This window comes from Myxocyprinus asiaticus, chromosome 5 (genome assembly GCF_019703515.2).
Source record: "Myxocyprinus asiaticus isolate MX2 ecotype Aquarium Trade chromosome 5, UBuf_Myxa_2, whole genome shotgun sequence".
NCBI lineage: Eukaryota > Metazoa > Chordata > Actinopteri > Cypriniformes > Catostomidae > Myxocyprinus > Myxocyprinus asiaticus.
This window is the reverse complement of record NC_059348.1, coordinates 47,577,776-47,600,749: the sequence shown is the minus strand read 5'-3', so window position 1 is coordinate 47,600,749 and position 22,974 is coordinate 47,577,776. Positions and strand designations below refer to the sequence as shown.

Here is a 22,974-nt window from a genome sequence, read left to right as displayed (position 1 = left end):
AATGAAACATTTTAGATCTCTTTCACAAAAGTCAGTCTGGGTTGATGTGTGTGTAGTTTCTGTGTTAGAGAGGAACATGTATTTTGAAAATGGGGAATCAGAGGGGGTGTGTTGTACAGGGAACTCAGCTGGTCTTATTTGCCTCAGAGCGGGAACAGTGGGCAGTGTCTGAGTTAGCAAGTCCCTTTCTTCCTCTAACCGTCAAGGCCGGACTCACCATGGCAACAGTGTGCATTTTACAAAATGTAAACATTCCAAACTGTCTGAATGCCAGCCATTCCACTGTTCCACATTTACACTGCAGACCGAGGTATTCTTCAATGCCTTAAGGCTTTAGTATAACTTTGGCTACATTCACACAGTCAGTGTTTGGGACTGACAACCGTATTTACTTACAGGTTTGAGTCTTGAAATGTTCCGTTCATACAACAGCGTACAGTAGCAGTTCGAATGCTGTCTGTATGAACGAACAACCGAAGTCAGAACCATATTCTAACAGCTGTAACCATAGTGACAGTGACTAAAAGATGGAGATGTCCATAACACGACATGTCTTATCACAATTGCCACCGTGTTATTAAATAAATGAGCCAAATCGCGTCGCAAGCTCATCCATCAGATCATGATTAACTGACAGCAGCTATGAATGCTTTTTAACTGCGTGCAGAGCACAGCTTTTGTATCGCACGGCTCATGCCTGTGGAAAACGGCGGCTGAATCTTCGGACATGCAGCTCATTTCTCCGTCTCTGTGAGTTAACAAAACCCACATGAAACACACAAGACACACGCGTGTACAGTGCATCGTCTCTCACCGTACATGATGTAACTAACAACTAGTTGTCCAGTACGGTTCCGTTCACACAGCACAGGTTTGCCGAGAATGCGGTTGTGAGACCTGAAAATTTGCGGGTGTCAGTTCGGTTATAGAATGCAGTTTTCACACCTGTAAAGAAGCGAACTGTGTGTTAATGTAACCGTATTAAGCACTCAAAACAGGTCTGACAACCATATTCTGTAGAGATGTCCAGTTCGTGAATAAATCGTTGTTTTGAACCAGTTCACCAAATCGGACTGAATTGTTTGAAACAGTTTGTGTCTGGATTCAACACTGATCCACAAGTTACGTTATCTTATCCTGTCTCTCGGACGTGCATGACACTCTGACTCAAAATGAGCTGATAACTGGGGTAATATGATCCTAGAAGTGGTGAAATCTTCTTTGCAATGAACCACTTCAGCTAGTTCACAAATCGGACTGAACGCTCTGGTCACAGCAGTTCTCGAGTCAACAGTAGAATGAGTTGCTCATAACAGTTCTCGAGTCAATAATGAACTGATAATCGCCTCTTTCTGAGGTGTCAGACATACTGAGAACAGATGAGCTGCTGACATTGAGCATACGTGTGATTAAGGGGCGAAATGTATGTTACTGGTGTATTTAACAACAACGACTAAAATAAACCTGCAAAAGTATCTGTGATTTAATACAATTTTCGTAACCTACCTTGGTGTGATTATTCTGTGTCACTCTTTATTTCTTGTTCATTTTGTAAACAGGCTATGACTATAGCACTAGTAGCTTAGTACCACATGCGAACATGAAATGGACACTATTGTCTGTTCTTTGATCATGTGTTGCACTGTGGACAATATACACAACCTCTTTCAGTCATTTCATTTAAAAAGGTCTTCATCTGAATATATATATATATATATATATATATATATATATATATATATATATATATATTACATTACTGTGCAAAAGTCTTGGGCACATAAGATGTTTCACAAAAACATTTGTCTTAAGATGGATATATATATATATATATATATATATATATATATATATATATATATATATATATATATATATATATATAGATATCTTAAGCTTTAGTGTATCAATACGAAATATACATTTTACACTCCCGAACATTCCTTTTGCAAAAAGATTAGAATAGAAGAACAGGGAGCCCTGCAACAGATAGCATGGCCCCCACAGAGCCCCCCACTGAATATAGAGTCAGTCTGGGATTACATGAAGAAACAGAAGCAGTTGAGACAGCCTAAATAGATAGAAGAACTGTTGCGAATTCTCCAAGGAGCTTGGAACATCCTATCTGCCAACAACCAAGAAAAACTGTGTCCAGATGTACCTAGGAGAATTGGTGCTGTTTTGAAGGTAAAGGTGGTCACACCAAATATTGATGTAGCTTTTTTATGTTTACTGGACTTTGTATGACATTATTTGATCAATGAAAACTTTTTATGGCATTATTTTTTAAGACATCCTCACTATGCAACATTTTTTACAAGTGCCTAAAACTTTTGCACAGTACTGTGTGTACATATGGTATATATATATATATATATATATATATATATATATATATATATATATATATATATATATATATACCCTGTTCTGACTTGTTTAGCATACTCATTCTGTCCTCACTTTGCAGTCCTTTCCTCGGTAAGACAAATAGGTAAACTCCTTCACACATAGGCTTGTGGGTGAATGTTCCTTTTATTCAACATAACAATGAATTTGTTGAAAGAAAGTGAAACTGCAGTAAAAGGATGAAAATATAATGCATCTACTTGAATCCCTAAAAACACTGCTCCAGTATGAGTTTTTGTTTTGTTCTTTAAATGGTTTAAATATTTTTATGACATATAGCTATATAAACAATAAATACAGGGATTATCAGAAGCACTTACAGACAATGCTTTCTACAAGTGATCACAGAAAGAATGGCTTCAGTAGTCTAGCTGTGATAGTAATTTAAGCACTGCACTTTGATGAATAAAAATCAGAATTTTGCTGGTAACCATTTAAAAGACTACATGACTATATGTCTCATCATTGTCACGACTGCTATGTTGATCGGAACTGCACCTAAGAATTTCACACACCATTGCACTTGTGTATATGGCTGTGTGACAGTAAAGTGATTTGATTTTGATTTGAAAGAGTTGATAGGGACTAGCACGCAATAAAGCATTAAATACACGATCCGGAACAATACTCAAGTCTCATTCACAGGTGTTCTTCTCATTTCTTATTTTCATTTTCAAGTTTATCCTACTCTATGTACAATGACAAAATCTATGTACAAAGACCAGTTCCAGCCTTCTGTATTATAAGTGATGTAAATGTCACATGAAACAATGTTACCAAAGCCTAATAATTTGAGGAAGCAGTCACAATGAGCGTGGCTCTTCTTGGTTAGATAGAAAGCTTCAAAAACTTTATATGAAAATAATAGACACAAGATTAGCGAGTGCTCCAGAATATAGTTTATTCAAACATGCTTGGCACATTGGACAAATGAAACAGCCTCCATATTTGCCTGGATGACATATTGCCAGTGGTACCAGCCACTGCAGCTCTCACATTCAATCTGAAAGAGCCAATGACACTGACATCACATGAGTATGAATTTATTCTTACAAGATCACGTCAGGTTAATACACATTTTAATTACATTTACATTTATGCATTTGGCTGACGCTTTTATCCAAAGTGACTTACAGTGCCCTGATTACAGGGACAATCCCCTGGAGCAACCCGGAGTTAAGTGCCTTGCTCAAGGACACAATGGTGGTGGCTATGGGGATTGAAACAACAACCTTCCTAATTATGTAAAGCAAACAGAAATTCCAAATTAGTTTTCATATTAACACACTAAAATGTCCACTCACAGTGTCTTCTATGAAATTATATTTGTACCAAAATACAAAACACAAATCTGTTGTCTTTTGTAGAAACAAGTGCATCACAAACATCAAAAACTAAAACATAACATTCATAATATTGGTAACATATGTACTATTTCCTATCATACCAATTAAAAAAATATATATTCTTGTGTGTGTGTATATATATATATATATATAATCTCAGAATAATTCATGAATATTCATGTATGCTCCGCCCACTGGAACCAAATATCTCAGGAACTGAATATATTGTAACACCGATGTATTAGCATTATGTACAGTGACGTCATTACGCGATGACATAAAAGAACTGGTGAATCATTTTTTGTTTTGAAGCAGTTCATTGAAACGAACCGTCCAAAAGAACTGGTTTTTGGGAAAAATCAGACTGAACGTGGCCACTGTGTTTTCAGGACAGATCAAAAGAGTGCGGACAGAAAAGGGAAGACACACAAGATCAGTCAGTGAAAACCCCATTACAGGAAGCATTATTCAGAAATATTCGCTTCAGTATGCAGAGTGTTTCACAACTAGAAAAGAATCAGTGTTACAGACGGACAAATCCTGTCCCAGTAGACATAATTATAATGTGCCTTTCTGTTCAAATCTCCCCTTATAAACCTACCTATTTACCTACCTACACACACATCCATTCATCCATCCATCCATAATCTCTCTCTCTTTGTCCCTCTCTCTCTGTCCTGATTTCTCCTGCAGAGAGCCGGTTCTGGCTAACTGTGTTAAATGGAGAAAAAGATTATCCTTCTTATGCAAGATGAGCGCTAGTGCAGCGACAGGGATACTGGACCCTTGTGTTTTCCGGGTATCTGTAAGAAAGGTACAGTATGGTTTACATTTTCTGATTTGAAAATTTGCCTATATGGATCAGTTTGTTTTTACACATTTTTTCTTTTTTGAATTGGGTGAGGGCTTGATTAATTTTTGGTTTGTTCTTTTATGAAGGAACTAAAAGGTGGGAAAACATTTGCAAAGGTAAGCCCTTTCTACTAGTTGATAATGACTGTTTCTGGTTTTCTGATTCTGATTTTTACTATCAGATCACTGGCACTGATTACTGTGTGTGTGATTGTCATACAGCTTGGCTTTGCTGATTTAAACCTGGCTGAGTTTGCTGGATCAGGAAGCACGACACGGCGCTGTCTACTGGAGGGATACAACACAAAAAACACACGTCAGGATAACTCTATGCTGAAGGTACACACATAACAGAATGATCTTACTGTGCTTAGACCTCCACCTAAGGGGCTATTCACTCTGAACGTGTTGATCTCTGACTGTTGCACCGTGTCTTGCTGTTTTTTCAGTGTCTCGTGCAGGAGCGATGCATTGTTTTAGACGCTGTGTCAATTTAAAAGGAAATTAAGCCTTCATAACGCATCTCAAGACACCCGTGTTCTGTTTTATTCATTGCACTGTGTCTGTTTTAGCCCAAGAATGCAGTCGGTCTGAATGGCCCAAAGTGCACGGAACGGCCAAATGTGCATTTTTATCTTGAATTCTACAAATATTTGAATTTCGAATTTTAATTTGACAGCCCTATAATACAGTCAACAGGAATGCATATTTTATTAACCATCAGCCCTAACCCAAACCCCAGCCCTAAACCTAACCATCAGAAGAGAAAAAAGGTAATTGTGAAGTGAAAATGCCCTTCTGAATCACACTCTTAATTTATTATGTGAACATGATTACTTCCTGGTTTCCGTGGGAACAGAGCCCCTGTCAGTAGTGCAGAGGGAAAGGTTAACGCATTTACATTGCTGCAAACATTTCTTATGGGGAATCGTGCTTGTCAGTAATTCAGCAGAATGGGGTTGATTTTTAGAGTACATGAACATTCAAGCAAATGAACATTCGGAAGCAACATGCAACTTTCCTGTGTGAACATGTAACACACACACAAACAAATACACACACACACACACAAACAAATACACACACACACACACACACACACACACACACACATATATATATATATATATATATATATATACAGACTGTGCAAAAGTCTTGGGCACATAGGATGTTTCACAAAAACATATGTCTTAAGATGGTTATATATATCTTCAGCTTTAGTGTGTCAATAGGAAATATACAGTTTAAACTCCCGAACATTCCTTTTGCAAATAGAATAGAATAGAATAGAAGAACAGGGAGCTCTGCAGCAGATAGCATGGCCCCCGCAGAGCCCCCCACTGAACATAGAGTCAGTCTGGGATTACATGAAGAGACAGAAGCAATTGAGACAGCCTAAATAGATAGAAGAACTGTTGCAAATTCTCCAAGGAGCTTGGAACATTCTATCTGCCAACAACCAAGAAAAACTGTGTCCAGGTGACCTAGGAGAATTGGTGCTTAGTGCTTAGTGAGTAGTGTTTTCAGTCCTAGAATAATGCAAAGAAAACAAGTTCATATTCATTTTTAAACAACACAATACTAATGTTTTAACTTAGGAAGTGTTCAGAAATCAATAATCGGTGGAATAACCCTGGTTTTCAATCACAGCTTTCATGCATCTAGGCATGCTCTCTACCAGTCTTTCACATTGCTGTTGAGTGACTTTATGCTGCTCTTGGTACAAAAATTCAAGCAGCTCGGTTTTGTTTGATAGCTTGTGGCCATCCATCTTCCTCTTGATCACATTCCAGAGGTTTTCAATGGGGTTCAGGTCTTGAGATTGGGCTGGCCATGACAGGGTCTTGATCTGGTGGTCCTCCATCCACACCTTGATTGACCTGGCTGTGTGGCATGGAGCATTGTCCTGCTGGAAAAACCAATCCTCAGAGTTGGGGAACATCAGAGCAGATGTCAGAGCAGAAGGAAGCAAGTTTTTTTCCAGGATAACCTTGTACGTGGCTTGATTCATGCGTCCTTCACAAAGACCAATCTGCCTGATTACAGCCTTGCCGAAGCACCCCCAGATTATCACCTGGTCGTCTAATGCTTTGATGGAGACCTGGAGAGGCCTTCGAGCCAAAGTGTCTCGCACCCACTGTGAAATTTGGTGGAGGATCTGTGATGATCTGGGGGTGCTTCAGCAAGGCTGGAATCGGGCAGATTCGTCTTTGTGAAGGACGCATGAATCAAGCCACGTACAAGGTTATCCTGGAAGAAAACTTGCTTCCTTCTGCTCTGACAATATTCCCCAACTCTGAGGATTGGTTTTTCAGCAGGACAACGCTTCATGCCACACAACCAGGTCAATCAAGGTATGGATGGAGGACCACCAGATCAAGACCCTGTCATGGCCAGCCCAATCTCCAGACATGAACCCAATTGTAGCCTCCACACACACTAGATCTCCGCGGTAACACGCTCAACAAGCCACGTGATAAGATGCGTGGATTGACTGTCTCAGACGCGGAGGCGACTGAGATTTGTCCTCTGCCACCCTGATTGAGGCAAGTCACTACACCACTACGAGGACTTAGAGTGCATTGGGAATTGGGCATTCCAAATTGGGGAGAAAAGGGGAGAAAAACCTGAAATATCACATTGACATAAGTATTTAGACCCTTAACTCAGTACTTCGTTGAAGCACCTTTGGCAGCGATTTACAACCTCAAATCTTTTTTGGGTATGATGCGACAAGCTTTGCACATCTAGATTTGGGGATTTTGTGCCATTCTTCTCTACAGATCCTCTCAAGCTCTGTCAGGTTGGATAAGGACCATCAGTGGAAAGCCATTTTCAGGTCTCACCAGAGATGTTCGATTGGGTTCAAGTCAGGGCTCTGGCTGGGCCACACAAGGACATTCACAGAGTTGTCCCTAAGCCACTCTTGCGTTGTCTTGGCTGTGTGCTTTGGGTCATTTTCCTTTTGGAAGGTGAACTTTTTGCCCATTCTGAGGTCCTGAGCAGTCTGGACCAGGTTTTCATTAAGGATATCTCTGTATTTTGTTGCGTTTAGATTTCCTTTAACCCTGACCAGTCCCCCAGTACCTGCCGCTTAAAATCATCCCCACAGCATGATGCTGTCACCACCATGCTTCACCATTGGGATGATATTGCGCAGGTGATGAGCGGTGCCTGGTTTCCTCCAGACATGACGCTTGTAATTGAAGCCAAACAGTTCAATCTTCGTTTCATCAGACCAGAGAATCTTGTGTTTCACAGTCTGAGAGTCCTTTAGGTGCTTTCTTTTGCAAATTCTAAGCGGGCTTTCATATGTCTTGCACTGAGGAGAATCTTCTGTCTGGCCACTCTGCCATAAAGCCCAGATCGGTGGAGTGTTGTAGTGATGGTTGTACTTCTACAAATTTCTCCCATCTCCACACATGATCTCTGGAGCTCAACCAGAGTGACCATCAGGTACTTGGTCACCTCTCTTACCAAGGCTCTTCTCCCTCAATTTCTCAGTTTGGCCGGGTGGCCAGCTCTAGGAAGAGTCCTGGTTATTCCAAACTTCCATTTAAGAATTATGGAGTCCACTGTGCTCTTGGGAACCTTCAGTGCAGCCGAAATTGTTTTGTAGCCTTCCCCAGATCTGTGCCTCAACACAATCCTGTCTCTGAACTGTGCAGGCAGTTCCTTTGTCCTCATGACTTGGTTTTTGCTCTGATATGCATTTTCAGCTGTGAGACCTTATGTCCAATCAATTGAATTTGCAACAGGTGGACTCCAGTCAAAGTGTAGAAACATCTCAAAGATGATCCAGAGAAATGATCCCTGAGCTAAATTTCAAGTGAGATAGCAAAGGGTCTAAACACTCATGTCAATGTGATATTTCAGTTTTTTCTTTTTAATAAATTTGCAAAGTTAATAAAGTTTTGCTTTGTCATTATGGGGTATGGAGTGTAGATTGATGTGAAAAAAATAAATAATTTAAAGCATTTTAGCATAAGGCTGCAACATAACAAAATGTGAAAATTGAAGGGGTCTGAATACTTTATGAATGCACTGTATATCAGAATAACTTATAATGATGAGAGTACCAACTCATACACACAACAACAACAACCCTCTACTGACACGTTGGAGAAAGAATAACCATTGGCTAGTAAAATGTTGTTTTTACTCGCCAGACTTTTGACATGCATGCGTAATGCAACTGAAAACTGAAAAATATATTAAGCAAACTGCGAAGGGGGCATCTTCACATATACAGTATAAATTTTTCATATACAGTATATGATTTCATGCAGTCTGGTATGCAAGATTGTACATTTTCATATTTCGCTTCTGATCATTTTAATCACATTTTAGCTATGCAATGTGTGATAAGAATTTATTTTTATGTTTCATCACCAACTGAATGTAAATATCAGAAAGGATATTAAAAGAGACACGAATTTAAAATGGAGTGCCTGGATCTTGTCTTTGGAAACACAATACACAGTACGAAGCAAATGGAAACTATATAATGTGACTTGCTTGTACAAATATTTATTGTACACTTTCTCAAATTCAAATCTACAAGCTCTCAAGTTTTGACAGACGTCCAGCAGGCGCGTTACTGGTCTGTAGTCATACGTTAAAACGGAGAATGTTGTGAAAACAGTCCGTGGAAAAGTTTAACCAAAGTCAGAGTTGATGTTGTTAAATGCAATGTCAATGCCATTTCATGGCTCAACTAAAGGTATGGTGACAGCGTGATCACGACACCTCAGCACCCACTGCAGCCAAATAAGGTCAGTTTCAACTTCAGTGTGCATGCTCACGAGGCTGAATCCAGCTTCTTATTCAGTAAAAGGATTGAGGTGTTTAAGTTCTTCTTCGCCAGAGACAACTCAAGTAAAATCTGAATATTTACTTGCCAGTGGCTAATAACAGACCTACTGTATTTTAGTCACATAGTGCGAAATGTGGTTGCATATATGAGTGATTTACTTGCAATGTAGAGAGCTGCACAAACATCAGGCAGTTGTGCCCTTTGTCTTGAGATTGCATGCCCTCTATTGTATCATTTTGTTTATTTATATCACAAACATGTTGTTGCTAGGTGAGCATGTCCTCTCCCATTGAGGTTCGTGTGTAGTGTTGTGTTACTCCACGCTCAGCTTTATACTGGTTATGTGTGGCATGTTCCAGCCTGTGTAGAAAGATGTTTTCCAATCCACCACCCTCACCTACGCCTGAGGCTGTTCACAGCACCCCCAGAATTCCACAGCTTTGTACTCCTCCACCTACTCTTGAAGCAGTTCAGAATCAACCAGAATTTCACATGCCATATAGCTGTAGAGAACCACACACAGCCTTTAAAATTATCATTCACCTCATAATAAAAATTATGTCTACATTTACTCACCCTCATGTTGTTTGAAACACATTTGACTTTCTTCCATGGAAAGTCATGATATTGTGAATTTGGCTTGTCCAATCAAATATGGATGTTAATATATAAAGTGTGTAATTACTTACTAAATAATCGCACACTCTTTCTCCAGGTGATTATCAGTATGCAGCTAATGTCGGGTGATCCCTGCTTTAAAATGTAAGTCACCCCTTATTTTTAATCGATTGTGTGAGATAGGATGAAATTCTTTGCATTTTAAATATAAATCTGTCTGAACCCACTGAAAAGACCAGCATAGTTTGTCACCAGCATATGTTTTGGATGTTTATGTGTTGGTGTCCCCATCAGGATTTGCTGGTTGACTATGGTACGGTTATGCTGGTCCACCAGTTAGGCCAGCAGGTCTTAGGTGGTCTTTTCAGCAGATTTGTCCTTTATCTAAAATACAGTGTAACCCAGCAGCTCAGAATAACCTTATCAAAGCTGTGCCCCAACAGCAAAGGAAGCTGCCGTGATACTTCATGAAATACGTTTTGTCTGACACTGAGGTCTAGAACCGTATGAACACAGGAAGTCTGATTCAGCCACTTCCTGGTGTGTTTTAGTCAATCACACAGAGGTGCTTTTTCTGTGTCTGTAGCCTGAAACCTCAAAGAAAATTGTTAAAGGAATATTCTGAGTTCAATACAAGTTAAACTCAATCAACAGCATTTGTGGCATAATATTGATTACCACAAAAATGTATTTCGACTTGCCCCTCCTTTTCTGTAGGTGATATTGAGGCACTTACAAAGGAAGTGAATGGGGGCCAGTTTTTTAATGTTAAAACTATCACTTTTTCAAAAGTATAGTCACAAGACATAAACAATATGCGTGTTAACATGATTTTAGTGTGATAAAATCACTTATTAACCTTTTCTGTGTAAAGTTATGGTCAATTTTACAACTTTTTTGCCATGATAATGTAATGTCAACAAACCCTGAAACCACAAAATGACTGTAAAATTATGTTTTAAACAACTTTACAGCTCAAGTAATACATGAGTTTTAATAGAAGAATTAATTTAAGTGCTTTTATAAAATGATAAGATTTACATTTCTGCCTTTAAACTCTCCATAAATTGGCCCCATTCACTTCCATTGTAAGTGCCTCACTGTAACCTCGATTATTTGTTTTTTAAAAGAAAAGAAGAGATTATTCAAAATGTAGTTTTGTGGTAGTCAATACTATATCACAAAAGTTTAGCTTAACTTGTTTTGAACCCAGAATATTCCTTTAAGGATTTATTTATATATTATGATTTATATATTATGAAGAGCCATGGTGAAGCAGACTTGGAATGTTGCACACAAGTTGTATGGACTTCTCTACTGATACTTTTATGGTGCTTTTTGCCATTTTTGAAGCTTGACAGCACCAATACCCATTCACTTTCATTGTATGGAAAAGAGCAATGTAAACATTCTTCTTAATATCATCCTCTGTGTTCCACATAAGAAAGTAAGGTATAAGGGTTTGGAAAGACAAGATTGGTTCTCACATCCTTAACGATTAGATGTAGGGCCCTACATAAAGAGTGCTATGCCTAAAGCACAGAGCAATGCAATATGTCATCTATGCAAATCAATGAGCATCACCATGAAGTTTTGATATTTTCTTGCGGGTTGGAAAAATTGTGCGCGCAAAGCGCTAATGGGCTGGATCAAGTGCAGTTTAATTCTGAAGTTCTTCTCCGGTTATTGCACAGTCTGCATACTATTATATATTCCATGCGATTTTATGCCTGTGCTGCTCCAGACCATATGTTTATATGTTGTATGCTCTCTGTCCTCTCTGCGAGTGTTGGCCCTTGTCAGTCTTGCCCGTGTTTCACTTGTTTGAAATATGCATTGCTTTTCTTCCATTGTTCATTGCTTTGTAATGTATATTTATTATACTGTATGTTTCTCTTTTTAATGTTTTAAGTATAATTTCTGTACAGCATTGTTGAGCTTTGGATTGACGCTATACAAAATAAATGTATTTATTATTAATTATATTGATCTACCGACACAGAAATCATGGCTAGTATTAAAAGTGATTGATGCCTCGATAACATCTGCTGGTGGAATGCCCAAACTGCAAATGCAGGAACTGAGTTTAGACGTTGTGCGGGGATTAGAGATGGTTCTCAAACGTCTTAGCGCAATGACCTAATTTTCAGGAAAATAGCAAATTGCGTGTTGCATTTTCACAACGTAAAATGTATTGTGAGGGAATGCCTTACTTATTGCAAGAGAATGCAAAACTATTGCATGGGAATGCAAAACTGTTTCAGATTTATTTTTATTTTTTTTTTAAATTCTGTTTTATTCACAGGTTTCTTGTATGCTTAATATTTTTTTGTGAAGGTCTGAATGTTTAAATAGACAGGTTCTTGAAGCTGATTATAGTTGGTGTGGTTTCAGATCTAAGCGGGAGTGAGATGAGATGTGTCACATAACACACCAACACACTGAGAGGTGTGTTTTATGTCATTATGAAAGCAAGCTGGCACATAATCTCCCATGAAACAACATGCACAGTGTTCTGACAGTGGATTAGCAACTGATATGAGGAACAAGCTAGCCTCCACAAAGAGGTGTGCATGTCAATGTGTTTACAGTTCTGTCATCACAACTGCATGTCCCAGTGAGAGTTGTATTATTCCTTCACTCTGGATGGTTGTCAGAAATAGTCACACACACACACACACACACACACACACACTCACACACACTCATAAATCAGAATGTTTGGTGAGGTTTACCTGTGAGTGTGTTTGTGAGAGACCTAAAGAGGTTTTGCTGGGGTATACTGTATGTGCATGTGGGAGTGCTTGTACTCTGCCTGAAATGCTTTTAGCCCTGGGTGGTGTGTCATAGTTCTGTGTCAGTGTCGGTTTTAGAGGTACTAAAACCAGGGAACCACCTGATCAGTGCTTTATGGATTAATATGCCTCCACAGCATAGTTTCCTCTGTGGTAGTCTTTAAGCTTTTCTGATGATGAAACAACACTGGGCTTCATAAAACATATCTGACCAGGACCGTAACAAACCTTATAGCACATAAATTTCTATGTTCATCCCCCCAATTTTTTTTTTTTTTTTTGAGAATATCAGGGTATTTCAAAGACCCCCCTCATTTCCACCCTCACGTTTTTTACTCTTCCAGGCCTCCATCCACTGCAATGACCATTGGTTTCCCAGTAGATACAGAGTGTCTTCATGAGGACAGAAAAGGGGAAACACAGAAAACAACTCACATTTGTACAGGTATCTTCAATCCACACCCACAAACAAGACCATCACCAATACAATTTACATTACATTTAAAAACAAGTTAACCATACTTGTAAAGGGATAGTTCGCCCAAAAATGAAAATTATTTCATCATTTACTCACCCTCACATTGTTCCAAACTCATTTGACTTTCTTTCCTCCGTGGAGCACAAAAGGAGATGTTTGGCAGAATGTTAGTCTCAGTCACCATTCACCTTTATTCATTTTTCCATACAAAGAAAGTGAATGAAGTAATTGATAAAATAATTTTCATTTTTGGGTGAACTATCTCTTTAAGTTTTCTTGAGCTATTGCACTGGCATGTGTAGATGCTCACCACTCATTCAGAATATAAACACAATGGCCCTGATTTAGTAAAGGTTTGCGTGTATAAAACACATGCAAACTTGATAGCACGTGCAAAAGAAGGTCCGATCTGATCTACTAACCTAGTCTTTGATTGGATTGCGTATTTCAGATGTGCAAACTAGCACGTCTTGGTAATTTTTGTGTGTTACCTCAAAATGAATATACAAGTTAGAGGCATGCCTCCAAATATGCAAAATAAAGGCCGGTGTCGATGCAATGAAATTAATATTGCACCTAGGGATGGGTATTGATACAGATTTCCCGATTCAGTTAGATTCCGATTCACAAGCTCTCGATTCGATTCTGATTTTGATTTGATTCTATTCAATATCGATTCATATGGGTGTATTTCAGTTTTAATGTCCCTTTTGCTTACATATAAAAGAAATTATCTAACAGCTAATGCTGGGACCTTTTAACTAGGTACATTAGGAAAATATTAATTTTACTAATTATATTTTATTACTTTTTCATCATTTTGGTCACATTTTGGCTTTTTAAAAATGAACAAATAAATGTATTCAATCAATAAATGAGATATTATATTTAATATATTATTTGTGTTGCATATCTATTGTTAAATTGCATAATTTGTACTATTTACAAGTATTTACACTGATTTGTTGAACACATGCTAAAACCAGTACTGTCTCTATAACATAAAATTGCATTTCTGTAAACTGAGCATTTAAATGAGTGCATGTTAACTAGAGAGGACTCGAATGGCTTTACCTTATCTGCGTGATGCATGATTACAGTTAAATGTTTTTTGCAGTTGTTTTTGATCAACAACTGACCTCAAAGAACAGAAAGGGTAACTTTTTTATTTTTTTTTATTTTCTCCCCTTTTCTCCCCAATTTGGAATGCCCAATTCCCAGTGTGCTCTAAGTCCTCGTGGTGGCGTAGTGACTTGCCTCAATCTGGGTGGTGGAGGATGAATCTCAGTTGCCTCTGCATCTGAGACCATCAATCTGCGCATCTTATCATGTGGCTTGTTGAGTGCGTTACTGCAGAGACCAAGAGTGTGTGGGGGCTTCATGCTATTCTCTGTGGCATCCATGTACAACTCACCACGTGCCCCACCAAGAGCGAGAACCACATTATGGCGTTCATGAAGAGGTTAACCCAACATGACTACTCACCCTAGCAACTGGGCCAATTGGTTGCTTAGGAAGCTTGACTGGAGTCACTCAGCATGCCTTGGATTCGAACTTGCGACTCCAGGTGTGGTAGTCAGTGTCTTTACTTGCTGAACTACCCAGGCCCCCAAGAAAAGAAAGGGTATTAAAAGAGACATTATTCAGTGACCCCATGAGTCGCGTTGATCTCGTCTTGGACAGATGACACGGAACAACTTTTACCCTCAACACGCTGTGAAAGGATCTCACTGCTGAACACTTCACTATTAAACTACACAATTACTGGTGATTGAAATGTAAACATTTACCAGCCAATTGCAAATTATATTCACTTTAGTCACATAGTGTGAATTCTGGTTGAAAATGCGAGTGATTTCCTCTCATTATAGTAGAGGGTTGCGTATTGATTGAAAGATCGATCTTGGGATTTAAGAATCGATATCGAGATTGTTCAAATGAAGATCACGATTAATCGTAAAAACAATATTTTTACCCACCCCTAAGCACCCGTAAAGTTATTTAAGTAATTTGTTTTAGTATAAATCAGTGTTGCGGTGGCTTAATGTGTACATAATATTGAATTTTCCTCTTTTTTGTCTGCTGCACAGTCGGTTTAAAACATCTTAAGACAAGGGCCATACCTGGGTATTCTCATCAATTACTCTTTCACTTGCTAAATAGCAGGGATTTTATGATGATATCGTATAAATAAATATATTTAGATTCATAAATGCCATATTATATTGAATAAAAAATGTATTGAGACCTGTAATGAGAGTGGATTTGGTGCAGTTACCCCATGCAAAACCTTCCATTTAGAGGGCCTGTCCAACATGTGCACGTGTAGCTATTTGCAAAGTTTTCGTAGTAAATCACACAACCCACACAATTTAATAGATTGCACAAGCAAATAAGGACCTATTATTTGAGATCTTAGTAAATCAGTGCCATTGACACTAACAATACCCTGATCTTTATATTCTAGAAAACCCAGGAAAAAGTGGCTCCAGTCTAGGTTCTGCTTCTGTTCCAGATAACCTGGCAAAGTGTGGGCACTCAAGAACCTCCAGCTATGCCAGCCAGCAGTCCAAGCTCTCGGGTTTGTTCATTTCCAGCCTGAAGGCCTGTTCACACCAAGTGCGAATGTTTGCAGTAAATTTTTTTCGCAAACAAGACTTATAAGGGATAGTCCATCCGAAAATAATAATAATCTGCCATCATTTAATCACCATTCTGTTGTTCCAAAGCAGTATAATTTTTTTCTTAACTTTCTTTCTTCTGTGGAACGCAGATGTTAGGCAGAATGTAAAAAAAAGATGCAATGAAAAGAAAGTCATAAGAGTTTGGAACAACATGAGGGTGAGTAACTGGTGAAAGAATTTTTATTTTTGGGTGAACTATTCCTTTAAATCTGACAAATTTAAGCTTTTGTATCATGTGTCTGTTAACATTAAATCATTGGGTATTCTCTGTTTTTGACGTCAAACTGTGAACTGGCACATGCACAACACTTGTGCACATTGGATAAGCCAGAAGGGACACTGGTAAATGTGTTTACAACAAAAAATCTGTTTAAGTGGCAAAAATCTATGTGTGCCGATTGGTTTCTTGCTTGAGCTGTTTATGACCGTACCTCGATAAAGGAAAATCATTAAAGGTGTTTACATGCCCTTAAACGTTGTCGGCTAACTAAACATAATCGGAGTAAACTGTCCACGTAAACGTCCTCATTGTTGAGATTGGATTGCTAACTAATGTTGACCCATCTGTGCTTTCTTTTAGGCTACAGCACTGGTCACTCCCGCTCCTCTAGCCTGACAGAGCTTTCTCATAAGAGGAATTTATCTGTGGGCAGTGCATCCACAGGGATTGGCAGCCTACCAGATGCCAGTGAGGACAGAGAGTCCCGCTCACCAGCCTGTACACCTTTGCCCCAACACTTAATCACACCATCACACAGTGGCAGCTCAGTCAACAGGTAAATGTGTGTGTTAGCTCTTCCTTCAAAGTGTGTTTCTAGAGAGAATTATAGAGATAGTTCATAGTTTTAGTCACCATTCACTTTCAGTGTATGATAAAAGATGCAATGAAAGTGAATGGTGACTGAGACTAACATACTGCCTAAGATCTCCTTTTGTGTTCCAGAGATATTAAAAGTCATTTGGGATTTGCGTCTTTTTAATTTAGGCACCCTATAAAGCAGGACTCAGTTGAGTCTCAGCTAAAGAGAGTGGACGCTACAAGAGTGGACGCTGATGATATCATTGAGAACATCCTACAGGGCCAAGACTTTAGTCACAGCATACTGGATTCTAGTGCTGAAGGTAATATTCTCCTTAAAGGTTTAGTTCACCCAAAAATGAAAATTCATCATTTACTCGCTCTCATGCCATCCAATATGTGAATGACTTTCTTCCATCTACTAAACACAAACAAAGATTTTTAGAAGAATTTCTCAGCTCTGTAGATCCATGCAGTGTAAGTGAATGGGTGCCAACATTTTGATGCTCCAAAATCCACATAAGGGCAACATAAAAGTACTCCAGACGACTCTGGTGGTTAAATCCTTATCTTCAGAAGCAATATGATAGGTGTGGGTGAGAAACAGATCAATTTTTAAGTCTTTCTTTACTATAAATTCTCCTCCCTGTTCAGTCAATCGCCACTTCACATTCACTTTCCCATTCTTCTTCTGTTTTTGGTGATTTACATTCTTCGTGCATATCGGCCCTAACTGGGCAGGGAGGAGAATTTATAGTAAAGAAAGACTTAAATATTGATCTGCACTTCATAGTTCATAGCACTCCAATTGAGAACGTGTGGAGAAAAAAGCCAATCTAGGACTCGCACTCTCTGCTTATGCAACCATGAACTTGAAATGTGGGCAGTATGTGTTTTGGCATTGTCCTGCTGGAAAACCACTTCTTAATGTTCGTGACTTCTGAACTCTCAGATACCACTGCTCGACTTCTTCGGAATTTGAGTTGTAAAAAAGTTTGGTGTGCAATGAACAGTAGACATACTTTTAACATTCGCAACTCGAAACTTTCTCCCCAGTCCAACCAGACCATTTATTGAAACTAGGCTGCAAAAATGTGACATTTAGAACGTCTCCAAAATGTATACATCAACGCCTATTCAGTATTTAGCAACCTAGCAGGGGTGTTGTTACTCATTTCTATACAAACAGGTCAGCCAATCATAAAAGAGGTCATTTTAAAGTTGTAAAGTCCCAGTAGCTTAAAAAGCAGGGTTATTTCTAATGCCTGTTTTACACCTTTGTTTCTCCACAATCATTGTTGTGTCATCCATCACCAATACAAAAATTAGGTTAAGTTCTGAATTTACACACCATACAGGTTGTCGCGTGCATTTATTTACCACAGCTGTTAGCGATCTGCTGTGTGGTATTGCTGTTAACCCTGCTGGACCTGGGGCACGTTCAATCTCAAAATGATGTGCACCGTTTTGCTACGGTTTCCAGGTTGAACGACATGTTTCCTCGAGACGGTGTGCCACGGGCTTTGAGGTACCTTTGAGGGCTGCACCTTTGAGGTGTTACCCAATCAGCAGTGACGTATATATAAACCCCGCCGTATTAAAAAGGCAGTGTGCACAATGGATCCAACTAAAATCCTTTACAAATGTGTCCACTGCAGCTTGGTGTATGCAAAAATTGAAGACATTAGAAGAAATGTTTGCCTCGTCATCCTGAAATGCGAGGCAAATGTTGGATCACCATAATTAACCAGTTTCCACATATCCCTTCACTCGATTGGGATGTTCTCTACTATTCTGGATGGCAAGGGCAGTGACTATAACATTGAGCATATTTTGTAGTATTAAACACGTATTTAAATCAATTTAATCGGGTTCCAAAAATTCTCTGAAAAGAACGGAAAGAATGGCCTTCTCAGCTGCCATAGTTGCAACGCTTGCATAACAAAACAGGGTGTTCAACGCACCAATGCTTCCATTTAAATAAACATTTTGCTACGTTTTGTCAGGGCTGAACGTGCCCCTGCTCTCTGTTTATGGGGTAATGACAGGAGGAATAACATTTTCCTAGATCTTTTGACATATAAGAGGTTATGGTACTATAAAAACATACTGTCAGTTTCAGAACTCAAAACTTCCTCCTTACTGCAAAAACAGCATTTGTTGAAACCAAGCTGCCAAAACGACTCATTCTCTGCTTCCTCCACATTGTGATGTCCCACTGTGGTATACTTTTGTATCTGACTGCCTCTACAACAACACATCAACACCAACTTGACATTATCACATCTGTAGCCCTGCCCAGATGTGGTGAGCAGTGAAATGGCAATGAGAGAGCAGCTCAGTCAAGAGCAGAGAGCCAATCATAACACAGCACCAAAACCAAGCATTTCAGACAGAGTCAGAATGAGGGTGGAAAACAATCTTCTTTTACAAATATACAACTGTTTTTTGTGCCAAAAATCTTTTTTAATAGTTTAAGTGAACCTCAAGGAACATATAAAAATAATAAGAAAGGCATGCCATGACCATTTAATAGTATATAATGGGCAGTTTTATTTTGTTTGTTTAAGCCTATGACTTCTAATATACTGTAGTTTTAAATGTCTGCTTCAGCTATATAAATTATATACATTTTGTTTTTTCTCCATTGTAAGTTTTTTGTTTTTGTTTTTATTTTTTGTGGTTTGCTACAAGCTGTAATTAAAGCAAAAACACACTAGACTGCAATATATATAATATATAATTTAAAATAAATTCATTTTGTTTTTTCTCCATTTAAAATTTTTTTTTTTTGTTTTTTTTTTTTGCTACAAGCTGTAATTAAAGCAAAAACACACTAGACTACAAATATAGGCTTATTCTGTGCAATATCTTTTTTGTGTGTCAACTCATCTTCATGATGTCCATCAACAGGGCACTGTCACTTTAATTCAGTGTGAGCAGTGCTGCAAAAATAGACTCGGCATGGAAACTCCCTTGCACTGCAGCTTCTGCGCTGCTTCTGCCTCCAATGTGAATACACTCATTTGTTAAAATGGGCACCGAAAGTAATACACCCAGCTTTGGCGTGCGGCGTAAAACAGGCGGAAGTTTATAATGAGCCAGGAAAATTTAGAAATTGCTAAATTACTGTTTTACTGTAACTGCAGTAAACTTTGAAAGACATTATAAGTGGACTTCGGGGGGAGAGATAAAATGCTACAAGAGTGAAGAATATGCCCCTTTAAAATAGGGACCAAGGCTACAAAGTGATTGCGGGAGGCAGGATACACACAAACATTATTAAATAAACACATGGATATGATACATATTTGAACCATAACTTTCCTTTATTTCCTGACAAATAAAGTTGAATATCATTCCTATCCCCATAAAAGCACACACACACACATACACAACAACATTTCAACATCAACACACACAAACACACACACTGTCTTTCTCCAGACTCTAGTGTTTTGGTGGTATATATACAAATACACAGCCAGGTTCAGCCACTCTCGAATGGAGATAGTACAGACATTCAGATACATCCACAGGATATGGAGCCAGATTCTGACGTGTGTGCTTCTTCAGAATGGCTGTTGCACATTAACATGGACCACAGTGTGGATTTGTAAAACAGAACGTTTACTGTGGTTACCACCTTCTCAAACAAACAGATGATTGAATTTCCCTTTTTCTCTCGCTCTCTGACTCATGGACAGACCTAAGAGACAGCCACAATTGCCACAACTTTTACCATGGAAACGGAACTCTAAACTGACTTGACCAATAGTAATAGCGATGCTTGCCATAACAAGCACCACTAACGTGGCAAAAATGGAGAGAATTTTTCTCAAAATACGTCCCCTCTTTACTACTAGATTTAGAAATGAATGATCTGTCTAATCCATTTTAGTTGAATTTATCCCTTTTGAAGCCTTTGCTCTAACTGATTAAATCTGAAGTGTGTGTGTGTGTGTGTGTGTGTGTGTTGTAGAGGAGGGTCTGCGTCTGTTTGTCGGGCCAGGAGGCAGCACTGCACTGGGAACTCAGCACACCAGGTGAGTTCTGTACTATTATGTAACATCCCCTCTGCAAGGTCACCAAGGCAACTGGTAATTCATGCTCTCCTTGTGCAGTGCAAGGTCATTGTGGTTTTATATCATTAACAGTAGACTGTTTGAGAGATGCTTATTATTATTATTATTATTATTATTATACGCAAGATCTGAAAATATATTCAGAATGTGGTAATGTAATTCTGTAATGTAATGCCTTTGCGCCCTCAATCTTTCTTTTCATCATTCAGGGTTGGTGCTGGGGCTTTTGAACAGGTGGTTATAAAGCGCTAGACTGAACGTCCATGGGGGAAGGTGATGTAACATCCTGTGTCAAAGGAGGGGATAGCAGTTGTCTTAGATCACAAGCAGCAATTCTATACTGGGCGCCTGACACATTCGTGGGCTCTAGGGAAATCAGTGCTCTCTCTAGTGGCTAAACATGAGAAGTTCTGGTTTAGATGGCTCTGTCAGCTGGTTCTGATAACAGACAGCTGTTCTACTTCCTCAATTTACTGGACATGCCTGGATTGGTACTCTATGGGCAAAAATAGATGGTTGTAGTTCTCACAGTAGTTTAAAAAAAAAAAAGGGGGGGGGGGGGGGGGGTTCTAATGCTTGGAACCACAAAGGTGTAACTGAAAAGAGTCACCATGAGGGATCTCAGATTTTATAAAGATTTTAGCTGAACTTTTTAAAATGTAATTACATGGATTGATGCACTTTGGACTTATGTCTGATGTCTCCTTTCAGGAAGCTGCTAATTTGAATTTCAAGTAGACAGCTTGGAATCTTATAGAAGTCTTTTTAAAAACACATAAAACCTTAAAGTGGCCATATGATGTGCCCTAAAGTGGTGTTATATGTTTTAACTGATCCATTCAAATACAGAACAAGATAACGGATGTTGATATGTATTGTTTGTTTGGGTTTGTAAATATGGGAATTTTAAACAGTTTATTAATGCCAATATTTGTTTGAAAGAACATAGATTTTAATGGAGGGTAAAAAAAAAGTGCAGTTGATGAGGTTTCATGTTGTATCTTATAAAACTGTTATATTTTGGTGTAAAATGGTGTGCATGAGGAAAAAAAGAAAAATGGGTTTCATTTTCTGTATGTGTGTTTATGTAAAAGCAAAAGAAAGAAATTTATCTCTAATCTCTCTTATTTTACAGAGCGATGTCATAAAGTGTGTGTATACCAGAATACTCCTTGAATAGTGCTTTTGAAAAGTGTCTGCACTTTTGAACTATGCATAAGTTTTATATTTAACACTGCAGCAATGATACACAACTCCCTTAGTGCTAAATCCTGAAATAGCAACAGTGATGTCAGGAAACTCATTCCCCATATTTACATTATATAGAAATGTTGAATAAGTTGCATCATTTAATTAAATGGCAATAGTCAAAACAAATTCTGGTTAAAGTGCATATAAAATACAACATGTAATATTCAGCATGTAGTATGTTGCATTGTATACATGCATTTGAAAGCAGTATAAATTGAACTATTATGCTGCTGGAATAGTTGTATTTCTTCCTGTGTTTGCTGTATTGCCAGTATGTCTACTGGTTTGCTTTGGTGTGGTTGTCTATTTACACAGGTGAAATTTGGTTGTTTTTGATCTGGTGGCCTTTTATGCTCAGTGTAAATTTATATTATTAATTATATCACATAATAAATATATCTTATAAACATGTAGTGGAGGTACTATACAAAAGTCACCTCTTAGCATCTCCCTTCATGGGCAAGAAAACTGAAAGTATCCATGGTTAAAGGAATGTTCCAGGTTCGATACAAGTTAAAGGGAAAGTTCACCCAAAAATGAAAATTCTCTCATCATTTACTCACCCTCATGTCATCCCAGATATTTACGACTTTCTTCTGCTGAACACAAACAAAGAATTTTAGAAGAATTTTTGAGCTCTGTAGATCCTCACAACGCAAGTGAATGGGTGGCAAAATTTTGAAGCTCCAAAATGCACATAAAGTCAGTATAAAAGTATACATAAGATTTCAGTGTATCTTCTGAAGCGAAATGATAGGTGTGGGTGAGTCCTTCTTTTGTTTTTTGCCGATTTGCATTCTTCGTGCATATCGCCCCCTACTGGGCAGGGAGGAGAATT

General features: G+C 38.5%; 1 protein-coding gene across 1 annotated transcript in view; it reads left to right on the top strand.

Annotated features, from left to right (window-relative positions):
• LOC127441110 (protein FAM102B-like) overlaps positions 1–22,361 on the top strand; it is a 25,133-nt gene extending 2,772 nt beyond the window's left edge. Inside the window, exons 2-11 of the mRNA XM_051698315.1 lie at positions 4,449–4,569; positions 4,695–4,724; positions 4,830–4,946; positions 10,142–10,188; positions 13,184–13,284; positions 15,785–15,898; positions 16,582–16,777; positions 16,987–17,123; positions 20,783–20,846; positions 21,095–22,361. Of these exons, the coding sequence (XP_051554275.1) occupies positions 4,449–4,569; positions 4,695–4,724; positions 4,830–4,946; positions 10,142–10,188; positions 13,184–13,284; positions 15,785–15,898; positions 16,582–16,777; positions 16,987–17,123; positions 20,783–20,846; positions 21,095–21,137 (970 nt within the window). The 3' untranslated portion in view covers positions 21,138–22,361. The remainder of the gene's footprint in view (positions 1–4,448; positions 4,570–4,694; positions 4,725–4,829; positions 4,947–10,141; positions 10,189–13,183; positions 13,285–15,784; positions 15,899–16,581; positions 16,778–16,986; positions 17,124–20,782; positions 20,847–21,094) is intronic.
• The last annotated feature ends 613 nt before the right edge of the window (positions 22,362–22,974 follow it).